Source organism: Alosa alosa, chromosome 5 (genome assembly GCF_017589495.1).
Source record: "Alosa alosa isolate M-15738 ecotype Scorff River chromosome 5, AALO_Geno_1.1, whole genome shotgun sequence".
NCBI lineage: Eukaryota > Metazoa > Chordata > Actinopteri > Clupeiformes > Clupeidae > Alosa > Alosa alosa.
In genome coordinates this window covers 12,950,894-12,969,015 of record NC_063193.1, presented here as the reverse complement: position 1 = coordinate 12,969,015, position 18,122 = coordinate 12,950,894, and the positions used below count along the sequence as shown (strand labels likewise).

General features: G+C 42.1%; 2 protein-coding genes across 2 annotated transcripts in view; one reads left to right on the top strand and one right to left on the bottom strand.

Moving 5' to 3' along the window:
* The first annotated feature begins 1,962 nt into the window (after positions 1 to 1,962).
* On the top strand, positions 1,963 to 10,120 carry tmem175 (transmembrane protein 175). The gene is made up of 10 exons (XM_048243097.1): positions 1,963 to 2,320; positions 2,743 to 2,781; positions 2,897 to 2,994; positions 3,154 to 3,205; positions 3,355 to 3,390; positions 3,956 to 4,039; positions 4,476 to 4,640; positions 5,544 to 5,622; positions 5,917 to 6,055; positions 6,736 to 10,120. The coding sequence occupies exons 1-10, from the start codon at positions 2,120 to 2,122 to the stop codon at positions 7,430 to 7,432; spliced, it is 1,590 nt and encodes a 529-aa protein (XP_048099054.1). The 5' UTR covers positions 1,963 to 2,119; the 3' UTR covers positions 7,433 to 10,120.
* Positions 10,121 to 13,996: 3,876 nt separating this feature from the next.
* The window catches only part of cds1 (CDP-diacylglycerol synthase (phosphatidate cytidylyltransferase) 1), a 22,978-nt gene continuing 18,852 nt past the window's right edge, over positions 13,997 to 18,122 (bottom strand). Inside the window, exons 11-13 of the mRNA XM_048243098.1 lie at positions 16,041 to 16,160; positions 15,618 to 15,721; positions 13,997 to 15,140 (exon numbers count right to left, since the gene is read on the bottom strand). Of these exons, the coding sequence (XP_048099055.1) occupies positions 15,005 to 15,140; positions 15,618 to 15,721; positions 16,041 to 16,160 (360 nt within the window). The 3' untranslated portion in view covers positions 13,997 to 15,004. The remainder of the gene's footprint in view (positions 15,141 to 15,617; positions 15,722 to 16,040; positions 16,161 to 18,122) is intronic.

Sequence of the window (18,122 nt, the reverse complement as noted above, 5' to 3'; positions counted from 1 at the left end):
CTGATATATATACATACATACATACATACATACATACATACACATACACACACACACACACACACAGACAGACAGTTAGGAACACAATTATTCATACCCCTGGCAAATAATGATTTAATGTTGATTTCCTCTTGACCAATATGGTTGTTCTGACTGAAAATGACACTGCCACATGCCAACAGGTTGTAAGACAATGTGGTAGAAACATGGAATCAGAAAAAGAAGTGTTTTCTTTAGGGCTGTCAAACGATTTTTTTTTAAATCACGATTAATCGCTGAATTTTTATAGTTAATCACAATTAATGGCATATTTTTTCACGATTCATTAAATTCTATTATTTTACATTTCTAAACATTCCAGAAGTCCATATTAACAGTAAAGTCATTTTTACTAGTGTATCTTGATTGGGAATCAAATGAAAGCAAAGAAAGTTATTTTATGAACCTAACTTGAAGACATATTTACAAATAAACATCTATTTGTGCATATCTTTTCAAGTATGTACAAATCTTTTAGAGACAATTCTACCGATCCATATCCAAATAACAATTAGAAGCAATAAGGAGGGGGAAAAATGTCAAAATAAAAGTCCACATCAAAGCCATGTCAGCTGTATAAAAATCAACGGGGGCACTGGATGTAGGCCCTAGGCATCCATTGTCTATGTGGTTCAACTGAGTCTTACCTCAAAAGGCATAACTTTTCAACAGTAGGCCTACACATCACAAGAATTTAATTTCATCCTGTGTCAATGCATGGGACATTTTTGGACCAGGAAATGTAATCAAATGTATTGTCATGTCTTGATTGATTAACTCTAATGGTCTCACTACAGCAGTGGTCTTAGTTTTATCAACAACTCACCATGTGATCCCTATCAATGTAGCCTATTTAAGGAAAGTTGACACAATAGGGTATTCCAGTGTTTTTCAACCTTTTTTGTTTTTCACTTTTGACACTTAAAATGTCCCACGGCACACTAACATCCTGTGTGAAGAAAAAATAAACATACCATAGCCTAAAATTTTAAATAATACACAGATATGGCCTTATTATGGCTTCTATGCAAGACCTGCTCAATAAAACAAGCGCCCTCTGTTTCATTAGGGGACTATATCTAATTTAATTGTTGTTATGAACTGGATATGTGATGATTCTGTGAATACTGGATATGGGGCCCCCGTTGTACAATGCCTGCATACCACAAAATAGTGCAATCATACAATCGATGAGAGCATGTGGTTATAAATTCTTTGATGCAACAGTTGCTTTTCTGGACCAGTGAGTGACATTTGGGTAATTTTCTGCGGCACACCTGATCTCTCACGGCACACTAGTGTGCCCCGGCACAGTGGTTGAAAAACACTGGGGTATTCGATATTCGAGGAGCCTTTCTGTAGTCAGAACTCCCATCTTTTGTGCTGGGTATGTTCATTCTCTGATTGTTTTGTATGATCTCTCAAAGTATTCTTTTAGCCTATTTGTAACTTCACATTATTAATTTTAGATGGACTCTATGTGTTGGATGAGTAACATATAGGCTACCTGACAAATAAATTGTAGAGTAGTAGTAGAAGCAACTGAGTGAAGTGGAAAGCTACAGCAGAACTCTATCCCCTAGTTTGTGTGTCCATGCCAGCATCACTGCAGCAACACAGACCAACCTAACACTAGGAAATGTCTACCCTCTTAAATTCCCAGTCACTGTAAAGGTTCTTTCTTCCAGGTTGGTCTGTTAAAACCTCTATGTTTAGTGTAGCCTACCTTTGGTAGCGGACTAGGCCACATAGGCCTTTACTTGATATTTTTTTTTCGTTTGTCTTTTTGCTATAAAAACACAATAACTTCCGACTTTTATTTTGAAAACATGGTGCTTGGCGGACATATTTTTGAATTTCGTATTGTCGCTGGCTACACACAGCTAAGTATCTCAGATATGTATGTCATATGATACAGTTACAGTTTCTCACCTTCCAATGGCTGAAGCTGATACTTTATGATATCACGCTCGTGATTCTCGTGAACAACGTTTCCGGTCGGCTGTTCACCTCACTTTGTTTGAAAACAAATCACTCCCTTTGATGCGCACTGTTCATCAGTTAATGCAAGGCAGCGGTCATGGGGGAAAACGACGACAGTGAGATAATCGAGCACCATGTCGACGAGGCCATGGAGAAGAAGACAAGTCAAAGGAGCCAGACTCGCTCTTTTCTGGAGAGCGTCACTTCATCTGAAAGAGATGGCCACAGTAGTACGCAATCTTCGCACCGTCTTCTTGCGTACAGCGATGCGCTCATATCCATCATAGCGACTGTCATGGTAAGATAATTGCAGTAAAGGGTAGACTACGAATGCAATTGTTTAATGTATTATACAATCATGTGGTAGGCCATTTGCAGATCCGCTCTATGTTGACTAACATACGTCACACTAACTGTTCTCCCCTAGGTTAAATAATTTGTTCAAATTTCCTACATTTACTCTGGCATAGTCAGCTGCAGACTGTTGGCTTCATAGGTCACAATGTTGCCACTTCTAGAGGTTCCTTATTTGTGTATACAGTATATGCCAACGTTAGAATGGATGACTGTGATTTCTTATCATGGGCACTCCCAGGCAGACTGGTGATAAGGTGCTTTGGGGGCGTGTTGTGGTTGTTGTTTCGAAAATGCACAGCTAGCTGTCCATCTAAAGTGTTTGTCTCGAGGTCATGATTTTTCATGCAAATTCTTTGTCTCCAGATATTGCCAGTAGCCCACACAAAAATTGGAGAACATGAGGTATATATGATAAACAATGTTTTTTGTCCTCTGTAAATCATTTCTATAGTTATTCTATTTCATTGTCAGCCTTGACCTCCTGTATTGTGGTCTCATAACTGTCCCTGTTCCGCAGGAGCTAAAGGAGAGCTTCCAGCTGCTGCTGGCCACTAAGATTGCAGTGTACCTCATGACATTTCTGATCGTCACTGTGGCATGGGCTGCCCACATCAGGTAGCCTAAACTTCTGAAACTCCTCCAGGGTGAATGTGATGTGAAATTTGTCACTGTAGGCTAAAGGGCAGCATGTGCCAGACCATTGTTTTTTTTGTTGAATCTGCAGGTCTTCACTTAATTGTTGCATTTCATTAATGGTGTGTTTTTTCCCCTCAGGTTATTTCAAGTCATTGAGCGCATAGATGACTTCCTTGCACTTCTCAATTTGGTAAGTTGAAATGAGCAGTGCATGGTTCTTAATAGATTATTTGATTCTATTTGTATGAAAGGTCATGTTATTTTAAAATGTCTCTTTTATGACTGTGATGTGTCTTCCGTAAATCATATTCTACTTCCTCCTTTCTGGGACTTTCGTAGGCCTGTATGATGCTGATCACCTTTCTCCCTTACACAGTGAGTATGAGTCATCCTCATCTGGTAAGGGGGTGGAGCACAGTACTTGACTGACAGACTTGACAACCTCAGACAGACAGGAAGGCATATACAGTCAGAGCCACAAACCATTAGCCCGGTTGAAACCAGACCCTTCTCAGTCGTAACTGAGCTAATCTCAAATTTGCCGGAAGTACATCTGGGCTTTTCCCAGGGTAAAACCATGTCAGAATACATAGATAAAAATAGAGTTGGCTTGTTGGTTGGAACAAGTGGTCCTGTTAGTGCAGCAGTGAAACGACTAGTAGGGACGAAGAACACTGTTGATCATTAAATTATTTTGGTACTTTTGACAATCTTTTCAGAATATTCAATGTGAATTAGGCAATGACTAGAATAGCACAACATTTCTGATCAAGTAGGGTCTCTGAATTATTGTAAATTTAGGAACAACAGACAAAATAAGGAACCGGTACTGTTGCGTTGGTCTAGGACCACATCCTTTTTAGGGTAAACAATTTGTGTAGGGTGCCGTTAATACTCCAGTCTCACGGCTGACATTGTTGTGCATGAATCTCTCCCTCAGTTCACCTTGATGGCAACATTCCCAGAAAACGTCCTTGGGATTCTCCTCTTCTGTGCCTGTGTGATGGTCATTGGTCTAATTCAGGTGAGGCGATCTGTAGGGCGTGTGTTAACTTAAACATCTACAGACTACAAATCCCAGTGGACAATGTGCACAGCGGCAGTGTGTGTCTGCACTAGTACTGGTCATCCCCAGGTCAGAGTAAACACCCTAAAGAGACTGAAGCAGCTGCAGACGTCATGATGGCACTGAACATAATTTTGAAGGTTGAACTTAACATGACATGAGTTAAAACTCTTCAAATGAAGTAGACACACACTCAGTGGGTGAATTTTCAGCACATTATAAACAGGAAGAACATCAGGCATCGTGTGGCTTAATAACAGTAAGAGTTCCCATGCACATATTTGGCTTTGCTCACTCACATGTACAAAGCTGTTCTTGCTGGCTCGCCAAATCTCAGGTCTGTATGTGCATATTCTAACCTGAGATCTTCTGTGGTCATGGTCTCTCTGTGTAGGCGGCGATAGTGATATACGGGTTCAGCCGGCCTTTTCTCCTGAACGAGCAGATTCAGATCTCCCAGGACCAGGCCTACTTTAAGCACCACATCCTCAAGGTGATCATGAGAGTGCCCATCATGTGCCTCTTCGCCAGCATCTTCTCCTTCATCTTCTTCCAGCTGGTGAGATTTACTTGCAGACTCCGGGACAGGGATTTTTCAGGGATCTAGCACAAGGGGCAGGAGGCATGCTCTGCATACAACCAAAGTCCTTTTAGGCAAGTCCCTCCACTCGGCGGCCATATTGCAACGGTTTTTGGGCACTTATTGGGCATCTATTTCGGCAGAAATGTGCGTGTGCATGGCTTCACGACACCAAACTTGCTCCAGCAGCGAGATCACAACACATGATTGGCACGATGTCTTCACAACACACCACATTATTAGCTCAATGTATTCACAACACAGCACATGATTGGCTCAATGTATTCACATGTCGACGTTTTGCCGCGGAAGGGGTGTGATATGTGTAGACAACTGCCATATTGGCGTTACAAACTAACCCCATGCATTTCTATGGAGGATTTTTTGAGTACTGTGTCTCCCCATTAGAAAGTCTCTGATACAACTAGTTACACTGTTAAAACAAAGACCAAGCAATAGTAACACTATAATAACAAGTAGTATTAATACTATAATACCAAGTAATAGTAATCCTATAATACCAAGTCATAGCAGTAATATAATTTATACTAAAATCATTGTGCTGGTACAGTATGTATGCTCTGAATACATTTATAAATAAAGGTGTACACCTAATGAGATGTACTTGGCATTGCTGCATTGTTACAGATGGTCTAAAGTGGTGGTTTTCAAGGATAAGATGTTGCAAAAGGGGGGCCTTGGCCAGAACATAGTGGTATTTGGGGGACCTTGTCATGGGAAAGTTTGGGAACCCCTGGTCTATATAACATTAATATGTATTTTATGAATACTGTAATTAATTAATAATAATGTATGTAAATGCTTTAAATGAACAATTCCTGTTTTTGTGCTTTAATTTAACCTCTCTTCCTTTGCTTGCAGTCTTATGTCATTCTAGCCATTGTCATCTTCCTGCCCTACATAGCGCAGTCTTTGAAATGGTGTAAGGCTAAGGCTATTGGTACGTATGCTGTACTACCACCAATGTGTTGAATGGTGTTGATGTTTCTTATAGATTTAGGGTGTCAAATTCTTTGTTTTGGAGATACAATTTCATAAATATTATTTGAAATCCCAATATAAATATTATAATAAATATTATAAATATAGAATCAAGTTTCAAGTTATGTGTATTATACAGTATATATATAGTATTATATATTATTTGAAACATACTTGATGGTAAACTCAAGAGAGATCAGGCACCTGTGCTCTGTTTTGGAGCTCCAGCATCTCTGTACGTCTCTGTGTCCAGGTCAGCCCCTGGAGGACGAGCCGGACGCCGTGCTGTTCTACACGTACCACCCCAGCGAGCCTCTCAGCAAGGAGCGCGTGGAGGCCTTCAGCGACGGGGTCTACGCTATTGTGGCCACACTTCTTATTCTGGACATATGGTCAGTGTGTTTAGTGGGCTTGTATGTTGTACATGTAGTCCTGTAGAACTCCTGCAGGTTACTTTTTGAGAATACTTTAACTAGCTGTTACATGGCCGTCACAAAATACTAACTAGCTGTCAAAATGCCCTGAATAAAAAGCCCTGATTCTGCCCAGATTTAGTAATTGGTGTGTGAACACTTAAGCTTGGTATTCCTGTCAAACAGTTGTGTGCGTCTTTATCTGACATTGTTGTGATTTCACAGCACAGGAGAGAGACATGGTGGAGTTGTATTGTAGCTAATTCTGCTTGATGTTAGCCAACAAAATGAACAATCTCTGAAAGGAAAAAAATAATTCTCCAACTTCTCTGTGGCTAATCTATGACCTGGCTATGAATGTACCACATAAAAAGGCTTCCTGTAGCAAACATTTAGCCATGATCCATTTTCACGGATAGCTAGGTTAAATAAATACCATAATTATGGTAGCATCCTCTTGTCAGGCCTTTCAGACAGGTTGCATCCATTTGTCAGTAGCGAAGCCGATGCTGCAGTATAGAATGAGCATTCAAATATAATCTGGAAATCGTATGTATAAAAACTGAGAATGTTACTGTTTATTTGTATACTGATGATATTTGACGTAACCATATCCCGTGTGTGTGTGTGTGTGTGTGTGTGTGTGTGTGTGTCTGCAGTGAGGATAACGTTCCTGACCCCATCACGGTGCAGGAGAAGTTCGGGGGCAGCCTGGTGGCGGCGCTGAGGGACTACGGTCCTGAGTTCCTGGCCTACTTCGGCTCGTTCGCCACGGTGGGCCTGCTGTGGTTCGTACACCACTCGCTCTTCCTGCACGTGACGCGCGCCTCGCGCCTCATGGGCCTCTTCAACACCTTCTCCCTGGCGTTCGTAGGCGGCCTGCCGCTGGCCTACGAGCTGACCACCGAGTTCCGGCACGACCCGCGCAACGCGGCCGAGGCCGTGCAGGCCAGCTGCGTCATCCTCTTCTTCGCCGGCATCTTCCAGCTGGCCATCTGGGTGGCGGCGCTGTTCGACGAGCGCCAGACGCTCCACCCACTGGTGCGCTACGGCGGCCGCGACCACGCCTTCATGCTGGCCAAGCTGGCGCTGTACCCGTGCGTGGCGCTGGGCACCTACTTCCTGACGTGCGTGCTCAGCGAGTTCAGCGCGTCCATCTTCCACCTCATGCAGCTGGCCGTGCCCGTGGCCTTCCTCCTGCTGCGGCTGCTGGTGGGCCTGAGCCTGGTCCTGCTCCGTGCCCTGCTGACCGCCCTGCGCAAGACGCCCGAGGGCGCCGCAGCCGCAGCCGAAGGAGGAGGACTGATGGAGGAGGACGAAGAGGCGCGGGTGCCCTACAGCGATGTGGTCAGCTAGTGTGCCGCTTCTGTCTTGGGCGTCTCGTCGTGGACATCCTGCCCCGTCCCTCGCCCCTCTCACGCCCCTCTGCAGTCTAAGCATCAAAACCCGCTCCGAAAAGCACAGGTGCTGCAGCGGCAGTGGGGTCTCTTCCTGTAATGCTTTCAGTGCCCTATTTCACTGATCTGAGAGCAGTGTGCCTGACGTCTCTGCTGACACCTTAACCCATCACAAGCGACGCATGAAAACTGATCCCGGTGCAAGTGGAGACTAGCATAAGATGAGGAGCCAGTGATGTCATTCAGTAGCTCTGGGTGCAGAGCCAGTAGGACTAGGGCTTCATGGTGTCATAATGCATTGCCTAATAAGGATTTAGGAAAGAAAAAGAGCAGAGGGGAGAGGCTAGAATGACAAAGTCATTATCATTTGGGTTATTAAGGTGTCAATACTGACCCCTGCTGGACAGTCTGAGCAGTGCTGACATTTAGCCATCATAGACCCCATCACCTCACATGAGAAGCCCCTGGCTGCAGCTTGCAGATCGGGGCTGGGCTCAATGTGGGGCGGAGCGCAACGTTGAGCTCAGCCCACCTTCAGCACGTCTTCTCATGCTGACAATGTCCGTAGGGCCTACCTTGTTTGCTACTGTCCAACATAATCTCTAGGAAGAATGCTTAAATCTATATTATATATGATAATAATATAATATATAATATAATATAATATAATATGATTTTTGTGTCGCGATCACACCCTATTAAATTTATGTATAAACAATAGGCTATAATAGAGGCCAGTATTATGTTCTCTACTCTTAGCAGACCTTGTTGACCATATATTGACCATATATTATAGGGATGCTAAAGAGGTTCATTGTTGCATGTTCCCGGGACTCGCACAGGCTACTAAACTATTCTATAAAGAAAATACCGATAGGCTAGAGATAAAATGCATTAATAATGTTATTGCTATAGGCCGATGTTTATGCAGACTGGATGTAATTATCTTTATGGCATAGCGTAGGCCTACTTATATTAAGAAACGCCGATGGTGTAGCACAGATTCTAGAACGCTAGGGGGGAAGGGACATGATTAACGTGGGCAGTAGTTCAAGGAGGATGCGCTTTTATACAGTTAAGCATTCTAACTTGAGAAAAATTGAACTCCGAGTCCGGGTAAATAGACGGACACAGAGAGGTCAATGGGTAATGACGAGCTGATTTTGGGCTGAGCGCAACGTTGCGCTCTGCCCCACATTGAGCCCAGCCCCGATCTGCAAGCTGCAGCCAGGGGTACTTGGCTCACATTACTGCCGTCCATATAGATCTAATGCTGGCTTATTTTTTTTATATTAAAAACGGCCCTATTGTTTGATTTTGATTTAATATACTAAATCATTAATACTGTATTTTTGTATTCATGAAGTGTACTCTATGATTTTAAGATTATGTTTTATTTTTCATTTTGTATTGTTTTGGTTTTTTGTTTGCTATGTTGATGATGTTTCCTATGGACTATAATAACATATGTGTCAACTATTTATTCAGCTGAATCATAGACATTTGAAGATGTTGCTGTTGATCGGTTTAAGCTTGAGGTTCATTGATGTGTTTGAAGCATTAAGTCAGAACTAAGGACAGCGTCTGAGGACTTTGGGTTTTAGAAACGAATAATCTAGTGGGAGTAGACCACTTTAAAACAGTAACAGTCACATTTTAATCACTAACAGTGTCACTTTCTTCATTGATGCTTCTAATAGCCTGACACTAATACATTGTGTCAGGCTTTGACCAATGATTGCATAAGGTCCACTCCAGGGAGAGAGGCTGTGTCGGCAAAGCCGAATAATCCATACAGAGAGTCTCTGCCTAAATTTAGCAATCAGATGAACCCGTCTTAATGTCATCAGAACCTAAAGAGCAACATCTCACTTCCCATCAGCCCTGCATTATGTTGCACAGGGACAAACAATGTTTTTCACTTTTCTCGCTATCCACAATAGAGCTTACACAGCCAGTGGCATTTCTGGTATTGTGTCTCGTGTTGGCGGTCACATATAAATGCACTTATAATGTTTATGTTTGTGCATCATCTACACCTGCTCATACGGTACCTATATGTGTAAGTGATGCAGGCGATTCACTGCTTTTAAACTGGTGTCCTTCACAGTGTAAACTGTGTGTTATTTATCATTAATGGTATGTCTTTCTTTTACTGTCTGTCTGGAAAAGAAATGGAAACTTTGAATTTTGCACTATTGATTCGAATGAATTGTTTACATCTTAAAACGAGGAACCAAGTCCCCAATGAACAGTCCATCCAGATATCATGTACTGGTTTATGTGGCATCTTATAACTGACAAGAGTATCCCTCTAATGTTACTTGTTTTACTCAGTAAGTGATTTGTTACTGATCAGATACAGTACATGCATGGCCTAGATGTGAACAGTGTATGTATTGTCCACCAGGTGGCACTTTTGCAACCAAGGCAATCATTCTTTTTTCCCCCCTCAAGCACCTAAGCTGTGAAGCAGCAGCAAAGCGTCCAAGTTTAAATATGTCCTATCATGAAGCTGTATCGGCCAATCTGAGAATGTTTAGTGGACACTTCACAGTGTCATCCTGATGCCCGCTGTATTAGATGATGCCCAAAGCGAGGCCATGATGTCCTAGTGAATAAAGGGATGCTACTTGCATAACTACAACAATAATGTGTCCAGTGTCTTTTCTATTTGGTTGCACTGAAAATAGCACAATCAAAGGGCCATTGGTCTGAAGCCAGGATTATCACTGCATGCTAATTGAATTTAGTTTATTAATAGTGCATCATATCATTCAGGCATCTAAATTCAGAGGATAGATGTTGAAGTGAGGTTGAGCTTGCTTACACACAAACACACTTTACAGAAAACAGTCCAGTGTACTGCTGTGCAAGGATGTTGTGGTTTCTTCTAATATGACTGTATATTGGCATCCTGCATATCCAGGGATGGATTACTGCACGGGCCCTGGGATCAGGGGCCCTGAAGCCTTTGCATGGAATCATTGCCTCAAAATGAACACATCAGAATGTAGGCTATGAATCTGATTGAATTAAAGTATTGGCATCCCTAAAATGCACCAGAATACAGGAAATCACATCATACAAATTAAACATTTTCTGGGGTAGGACCCCCAAACCCCCTTCCCACATATGTGACAATACGTGGGGGGCCCTTAATACAACTGGGCCCAGAGGCCCGAAAGTTCATAATCCGTCCATGTGCATATCAGTAAGTTATAAGGAGTCAGTGCTAGTCGTCAGCCCTTGTAACACCTGAATGAACCTCAAATAGGAAAGGTGTCCATGTGATGTAGAAACAGGAATATGGTGTGCGTGTTGCAGAACACATGCAGATCCCCATCACAAAGCCAGCTGCTCCCACACCAATGAGAAAGGGCACAGGGCTCTTGTTACAAATAGCCCTCCAGTGGGATTGAGCCACTACGGATGGGGTCATGGAAGCCCTCTCTACTCTAACCCAACAGGTGCAGGACTGGGCCTGATGGGGCTTATACTGTACTGAAGAGTCTACTCAGAGGGTGCTTGGTGTTCAACAGCATAAGCAATCAACATTAAAGATGTCTGCAATGCTGATTATGGGAAAACTATCCAAGCAGTAGGCCGATATTGTCTGAGATGAAGTCTGTGACCAACAGGGGATAATAGGGGGAAACACCAACACCTATGAACAAACCATGCCAGGGCATAATCTACTTGTCAGTCATATGCCTGAGCTAAAGCAGTAAGTGTTTGTGTGTGTGTGTGTGCGAACCAGTGGACTGAAGGGAAGGATAGCAAGGAAAGAGACTGCATTTGTTTGGACTGCTGGGTTTCAAATTTCTGTTAGCAAAACACACACTATACCACTGAAGTGTTAACCACTTAAACCAAGTAATACCACTTAAAAGTCCTTAAGGTCAGAGACACTAATCCTCTAGTCAGTAGAACTAAAAACTATACACCACAGTAATCAGTAGGGTGAAGATTCAATGCAAAAACTCTCGCAAACCATAAGATAACTACAGCCACTGCGGGCAAAACTTGGTTATTTGTCACCCTTAAAGCTGAGTCTGGTTGTAGGATAATTTGTGATAAATGATTGTCTTAGAACTGGAGCTTGCAAGGAAGAGAAGACAATGACTCAGGGTAAAGAAAAAAATAGAAGATTTATTCACCTCCATACATAATAATAATAATAATAATAATAATAATAATAATAATAATGAAAACAATAATAATAGTAATTTCAAGTCACCATATTTTTTTTCTGGATCACGCTGTATTGCCCATATTACTTCAGCTTTGTTCATGTATGTCCACCACAAAATTTCCGCAATGAAATATTACCCTTGTTAAAAGCCATAGACTTATATTTAAAAAAAAACCCAAACAATTCTGTTAAATCAAACATAAAATATTGATAAATAATCACTGAAAAAGAAAACAAAAATAGAGACCCCAAATGTTGTCTTGAAGAAAAAAACAACAGTGAGTATATATATATATGAACCATGAGTCTGGACATGTCGGCTGTTCAAACTACAGCACAGAGAACTCTAGTCTAATACATAGCTTGGTTCACATTATAATTGAAAAACCGTGCAAGACCTAGTTCAACTAAAACTCATGTGTCACAAGTTTTGATAGAATCATTACAAACGTGACTCCTTTTATGCCTTGATTTTTTTTTTTGTTCATGTAGTACAATTTTTTTTAAACTACTTTGCTATTGACACCTGCATCTAGAGGCTTTTCTCTTTTTGGTCAGAAGGGGTTTGTAGAATCCTACTGTGCATGCAACATTCATACATGTAGAAAGGGGAGGAGTAAAGCCCATGACGAGCGGCAGGGGTAGCAGCTGTAAACCAATCCCACACAGGAATGACCAGGGAAGGGCGGGGCTAACATGGAAGGGAGTGTGGCTGTGGTGGGGAGGGAGGGGTCTGAGCTTGCAGAGAGCCACACAGAAGCGCCAGGGGGAGAGCTTTACGTTAGCAGGGGCGTAGACTACAGTGCAAGACTGGTCCCAATTCACAAGCACTCGCCTTCTCCAACGGCCTCTTCTGGTCAAGGGGCACTAAGACAAAGTGGGGGGATGGGGGGTTAAAGCTGAGCAAATCCTCCACTAATAAAGACTGGGCTTTATAAAGTGTTAAAGGTGCTGGAAGAATGAGCCGGAGAGTGACCACTCATCACATTGTGACTTAAGTGCTAGAGATGCCATCAAAAGGTGTAGTTTGTAGTTCCTGTGCTGAAAATGACTAAATGTTTTTTTTACAACTATCATAATAATGTTACTCACTCTCTCTGGGGCACTGTATTTTCTTTCTTTGATTAAAGTTTATTTATGAGTTAATTTCTTTCCATATTTCCCAGATAAATGTAAAAAAAAAACAGCCCTAAAGATATATTAGGAAAACTGCATTTTTGCATTGTGTTTTCTCTTTTGGAAATACAGAAACATTTTATCATTTAATGTTTTATCCACATAAAACTACATATTCCACCTTTAAGCTGGAATCGTCCAGTCCAAAAATGTACTGACCAGCCAGAGGCAGACCGTGCAGTGCTATAACAGAACTGAATTAGGAATCAGTAAAAGGACTGCGAGTTGCAGCGGTCTGCATTCAGATTAATCTGGACTTTGGTTAACATTTGGTAAACACTTATGCTTGTTACTGATCTTAAGAGAGACTTCATTTGAAAACCCAAATTTGAATTAATTTCAACTTAAAATCGGATACAATACTGACAGATAAACGTCCTAAATGTGCACAGTATTTACACACACTGCATAAATAATTTTTATCAAATTATTTCCTAACCTGCACTCCAACACTATCTACACTTAAAATTGCTCATAAAAGTAGTTTAAGATAAGTTATAGCTTGGTTTTTATGTTAATCTGTTTCTCAAAATGTCAACCCATCCTTGAGTCCACAAACAGGATACAAAGGTGTGGTATCAAAGACAATATGAAGCCCAGAACCTTCCCTAGACTCAGTGAGCCTGACGTCTCTTTTCCCTCCCTACAACCCCTACAGTAAGTTCCCCTCCCAATGCAGTGCAACTAAAAGTCCGACTGGTACGCTTGATGTGCAGCAATGTTACAATTCACCTGGAAGCCACCGAGCGACACTCCCGAAAGCTCACTAACACACCAGCAGGGACCAGTTCAAGTTTTTTTTGTAAAGTTTTCTTTTACCATCCTTTTTCCATCAACATTTCTTGTGTGTGTGTGTGTGTGTGTGTGTTTGTTAAATTTTGACCACGCCCCTCATGTTGTTAAGCCTGTTCATGCTAGACATTGCAGGAAAAATTAAATAATTCTAGCTCAGTTGCATATCATTGTTTTTTTTATATCTCTAAAATGCATACTAGCATCTGACAGGTCACACAGGTATAAGTGTATATTAGATCTCTTCATTTAAATATCTATATCATGTGTAATATATTTATGTACAGTCATATGCAGGAGATATGTACACACGGCCATATTGAGCCAGCCTCTGTAGGTGCCGGTTACTATAGTAATGCATCTGTGGTTGGTTTAATCTAGCACACCAAACAAACACACACACACACACACACACACACACACACACACACACACACACACACAGCTGATGACGTGCAAAGGGAGGAAGACATGGCTTAGGTCAGCAGCGTACGACAGGACTTATTAAAACATGCTGAGGTGCAAAAAACGTCGCCTCCACACTCACATCCAAAACAGATCGACTGTGAGGCTCATGCTGCCAAAAGATTTAAGCATGAACAAAACCGGAGTTTGGAGCCAATTCATTCACTATTTGCTCATTTGCGTTAAGACCCAGAGAAACTGAAAAAAAAAAAGAACAAAATAAGAAGAGAAAACTGCACTGTGCAAATGGAAGCCAGGATTGCATAAAGGGCCAAAGGATTGGAATCAGTGCAAGCAACAGAGTGTCCGAACTGCAGGTGGCGCTAGAGCTCCTGCACCTACTCACTCTCCTATGCCTCTATTTCTTTGCCTGTCTTTGAGGCTTCCCAGCCTTCATCTGCAGGAAAATACCAAGGGGGAGAGAAAGGACTGACAAGTAGAGCAGAGTGGCTGAGTGAGGGTGAGTGAGTGTGTGTGAGTGTGAGGGAGAGAGTGTGTGTGCTGCTTATTGGAAAAGCCCTCATGGTGGGTGTCTCACGGAGCTGAGCCTCTGTCCTCTTTAGTAGGGATGCGAGTTTCCTTTCGTGTGGCCCAAGGGGACGAGAAAGATGGACGCAGCACTATGGCTGATGCTGATTCTGCTGCTGTTGTTGTTGTTGTTGTGTCAGCTGTTGCCATGGCAGCGTGCTATTGCTAGGAGATGTGAAGCGCAATCGCAGTGATGCTGAATGATGAAACTTGTGCAGGGACCAGTGTATGTGTGTGTGTGTGTGTATGTGTGTGTGTCTGTGTAAGTGTCTGTGTATGACAGCATCTGTGTGAGTGCATTTCAGTGTGAAGTGAATGTTTTTGTGTGTGAGTGACTGACGTATAGGCCCACACACATCCACTGCGTGTGCTGGATCACTGGGCCTCCAGGACTGCAGGGGGCAGCATTCCCCTCTCTCGCAGGTGGGAGCGAAGCGTGTTGAAGATACTGAGCTGCTGCTCCGGCTGTAGGACCAACAGTTGCTGCAGCACCTTACTGGGGTTGGGCCCTCTGGAGATGGAAACACAATATAGAATCAACACACACACACACACACACACACACACACACACACATATACATAAACAAAACATTCTGTGTGATTATCAGCATACAAAATACTGACATGGTAAAAATACAGGATATCTGCAATGGTGCACTGTCCTACTTATATAGTCACACTATAGTCACACACAAGACATACCAGTACACACACACACCATTATTTCCAAGTCATGTGCAGGCCATCTCTTATCTTAACACATGCAGTGTTCTGAGTTGAAGGTGAAGCGGACATTCAGTATCCCTGGGTACGCCATATGTTTTCCCAGTCTACACCTCAAACATACAGTACACTGTGTACACACACACACACACACACACACACACAGACACACTTCAAGACTCAGAGATGAGTCCTTATCAGTGGAGTGTCACGTTAACAGATGGAACATGCTGGCTAACAGGCTGGTGTCTCCTGGTCCTTACCTGATGAAGCTGGCAATGTAAACATGCGTGAACGTAGCCATCAGGTACTGACAGTCAAAGCGGTCCATGATCCCACCATGTCCAGGAATGGTATCGGCAAAGTCCTACACACCAAAGAATGGCATGTGTGACATGGCGTAAGAACGTCTGAGGCTCCTGATAGGTCTAGGACTTATCACAAAGTCCTAGACCTATCAATACCATACACATATCACATATAGTCAGGATCCCAACTTCTCTATGGATTAGCTTGGAAATACTGCACTTAAGAAAACTATAATATAAGAAAACTAGAAAGCATGTTTGTTGTTTTACATACATTGTTTTCAGGTTTAATTTCAACATAGATGTACAAACTCTACAGATGGAGTAGAGGAAGGTCCAGGAAGGTCCATGTTGGTGCAGGCTGAGCCAAACGCTTACTTTGATTTTGAAGGCTCGCTTGAAGCCACTGGCAAAGAAGCCTCCGAAGGGTCCGATGAGGGAGGCGAAGGAGGAGAGGAAGATGCTGTGGATTTGGAATGGGTACAGGTTCACCGTCCTCTGCAGGGACAGGGGAGAGAATACACACACAACTCTAGATCAACTCAAGGAACACTTAAGAGAGGACTACCCCAAAGAATCACATATCGCTTTGTTTGAAGGACATCTACCGTATTAGAAACAGCCAGGGGTCGATTTTTGGATGATAATGAGTGTAAACATTTGTTGGGGACTAAAATCATATTAATCAGAGTATCGGAACGTCACATATTACCAACCGTCACGTATGTCAAACCTCTTACATGTATGTGTCACTTAATATTAATTTCTATACAAACCAAGATGGCGGATTCCTAAAGAAACGCAAGCACCCACACCATAAGTTTATCTAAATTAGCTTTGTACCAAAAATTCCATTTTACCGTGACTCGAAGAGCTGTAAACAGTGTTGTAAGACTGCGTGTACAAATCCGCTTGGAGCTCCAGTCGAATTTTGAATTGCGACGACAAGAATTCTCGGGCTAACCGTTGATGTGCCTGAGAAAGGTTGGGAATAAGTACCCACCAGCCCAGCACTAAACTCCAAGCGTGGTAAACAAAATCAGATATTTCAGGCAGTAAAAGCCTGTAAAAGCAGTAAGAACCAAACTAGATTTTGTTCAAATCTACACACCTATGGCTACTGAAAAATGTAAGGTTCATTTAGCAAATGTTATTTTGATATATTAAAAAACATCGTTGTTTTAGAATTTTCAAACAAAATGGTTGGTAATTAGCCCGTTTACGATACTTTTTTGAGTAAGATCGGAATATGTATTTACACTTAACTATTATTCCAGTTGCAGCGATCTTGTGAGAAGAAAGTCCTTGGAAAGAAGAAAGTCAATGACCAAACTTTCCTCCTTAAGCATCCATTCACAGAAGTTTGCACGGCATTTTGTAATTAACTTGTAAGGACTTCTCCAAGCAAGATGACAGCAACCTGAAGAAGAATTTAGGTAATGCACTGACTGCACAAACAGTCCTTTCTATACCCTTTTTGTAAAGTAAACATTACTTTGGTTTGTCTGTAGGGACCCTCTCCACAGTATCACAAAAGTGTAATTATATTTTTAGCCTTGTCCAGGGCTTAAAGTAGTTACTTTGACGTTAAGAGTTTCCCCCCAAGGCTATCGCTATATGCTATTTTGTTGCAAATGCATATTCCGGTCTTACTCAAAACTGTCGTCATTTTTGTCGCCAACAAAAGCTTACACTTGTTATTATCCAAAAAATAGACCTTTGGTTGTTCTTAGACTGGAGTTTCCTTCATGCCTGTGCTGATAGCGAATAAACTGATAAGAATGTCTCGTGTAAACATAAACGCAAAGATTAATGCTATAGGCCTAACACTTCTGTAGATGGACCCACCACAAATACACCAGAAATAGAAAAGCCCTGCCAGGTTCATTTCAGTGCCAGTTATTCACAAAAACGTCAACATTTACTGAAATGATAAGAGATAGGGAACACAAAGATGCTCTAGATGCTTCAACAAGCACGTAGGCATGCTTACTCTAATCACTAGGGTTTGGAGGAATTCACTGGCAGGGAAAACTGCCAACCTTTGCCCCCATCCTTGATGTCCACTTCTTTGGACAGAAGTCTAAATGGCAAGTCTTATTGGTACACAACAAAACCAGGGAGTTAGGGGGAGCTTGTATGTGAGTGAATGTGTATGTTGTACTGCAGTGTCCTGTCTTTTGTATTGTCCAGTCCTACCAAAGACCCTCTCGAAAATGAGATGCCACATCTCAAGAAGTATTCCTCTTACAATAAATAAATACAAATAAAAATATCAAAATATCATTGGCCATTTGGCTGTGTGTTTCTTACTTCCACAAGTAAAGAGGCCCTTTGACACCAGCGTGATTTTGTGTGAATATTTCGTCCGAAATGTCAGACTTGATGTGAAAGGGAAAAGTTTTACACTGTTGTCTCCAGATATGCCTGTAACACACGTATATCTGATTCCACAAGACT

Bases quoted from the DNA above. Each gene is read 5' to 3' on its own strand.
- tmem175 (XM_048243097.1), top strand. From the start codon at position 2,120: ATGGGGGAAAACGACGACAGTGAGATAATCGAGCACCATGTCGACGAG. The intron at 4,641-5,543 runs GTGAGATTTACT...CTTTGCTTGCAG, and splicing joins CCTTCATCTTCTTCCAGCTG to TCTTATGTCATTCTAGCCAT. The intron at 6,056-6,735 runs GTCAGTGTGTTT...GTGTGTCTGCAG, and splicing joins CTTCTTATTCTGGACATATG to TGAGGATAACGTTCCTGACC.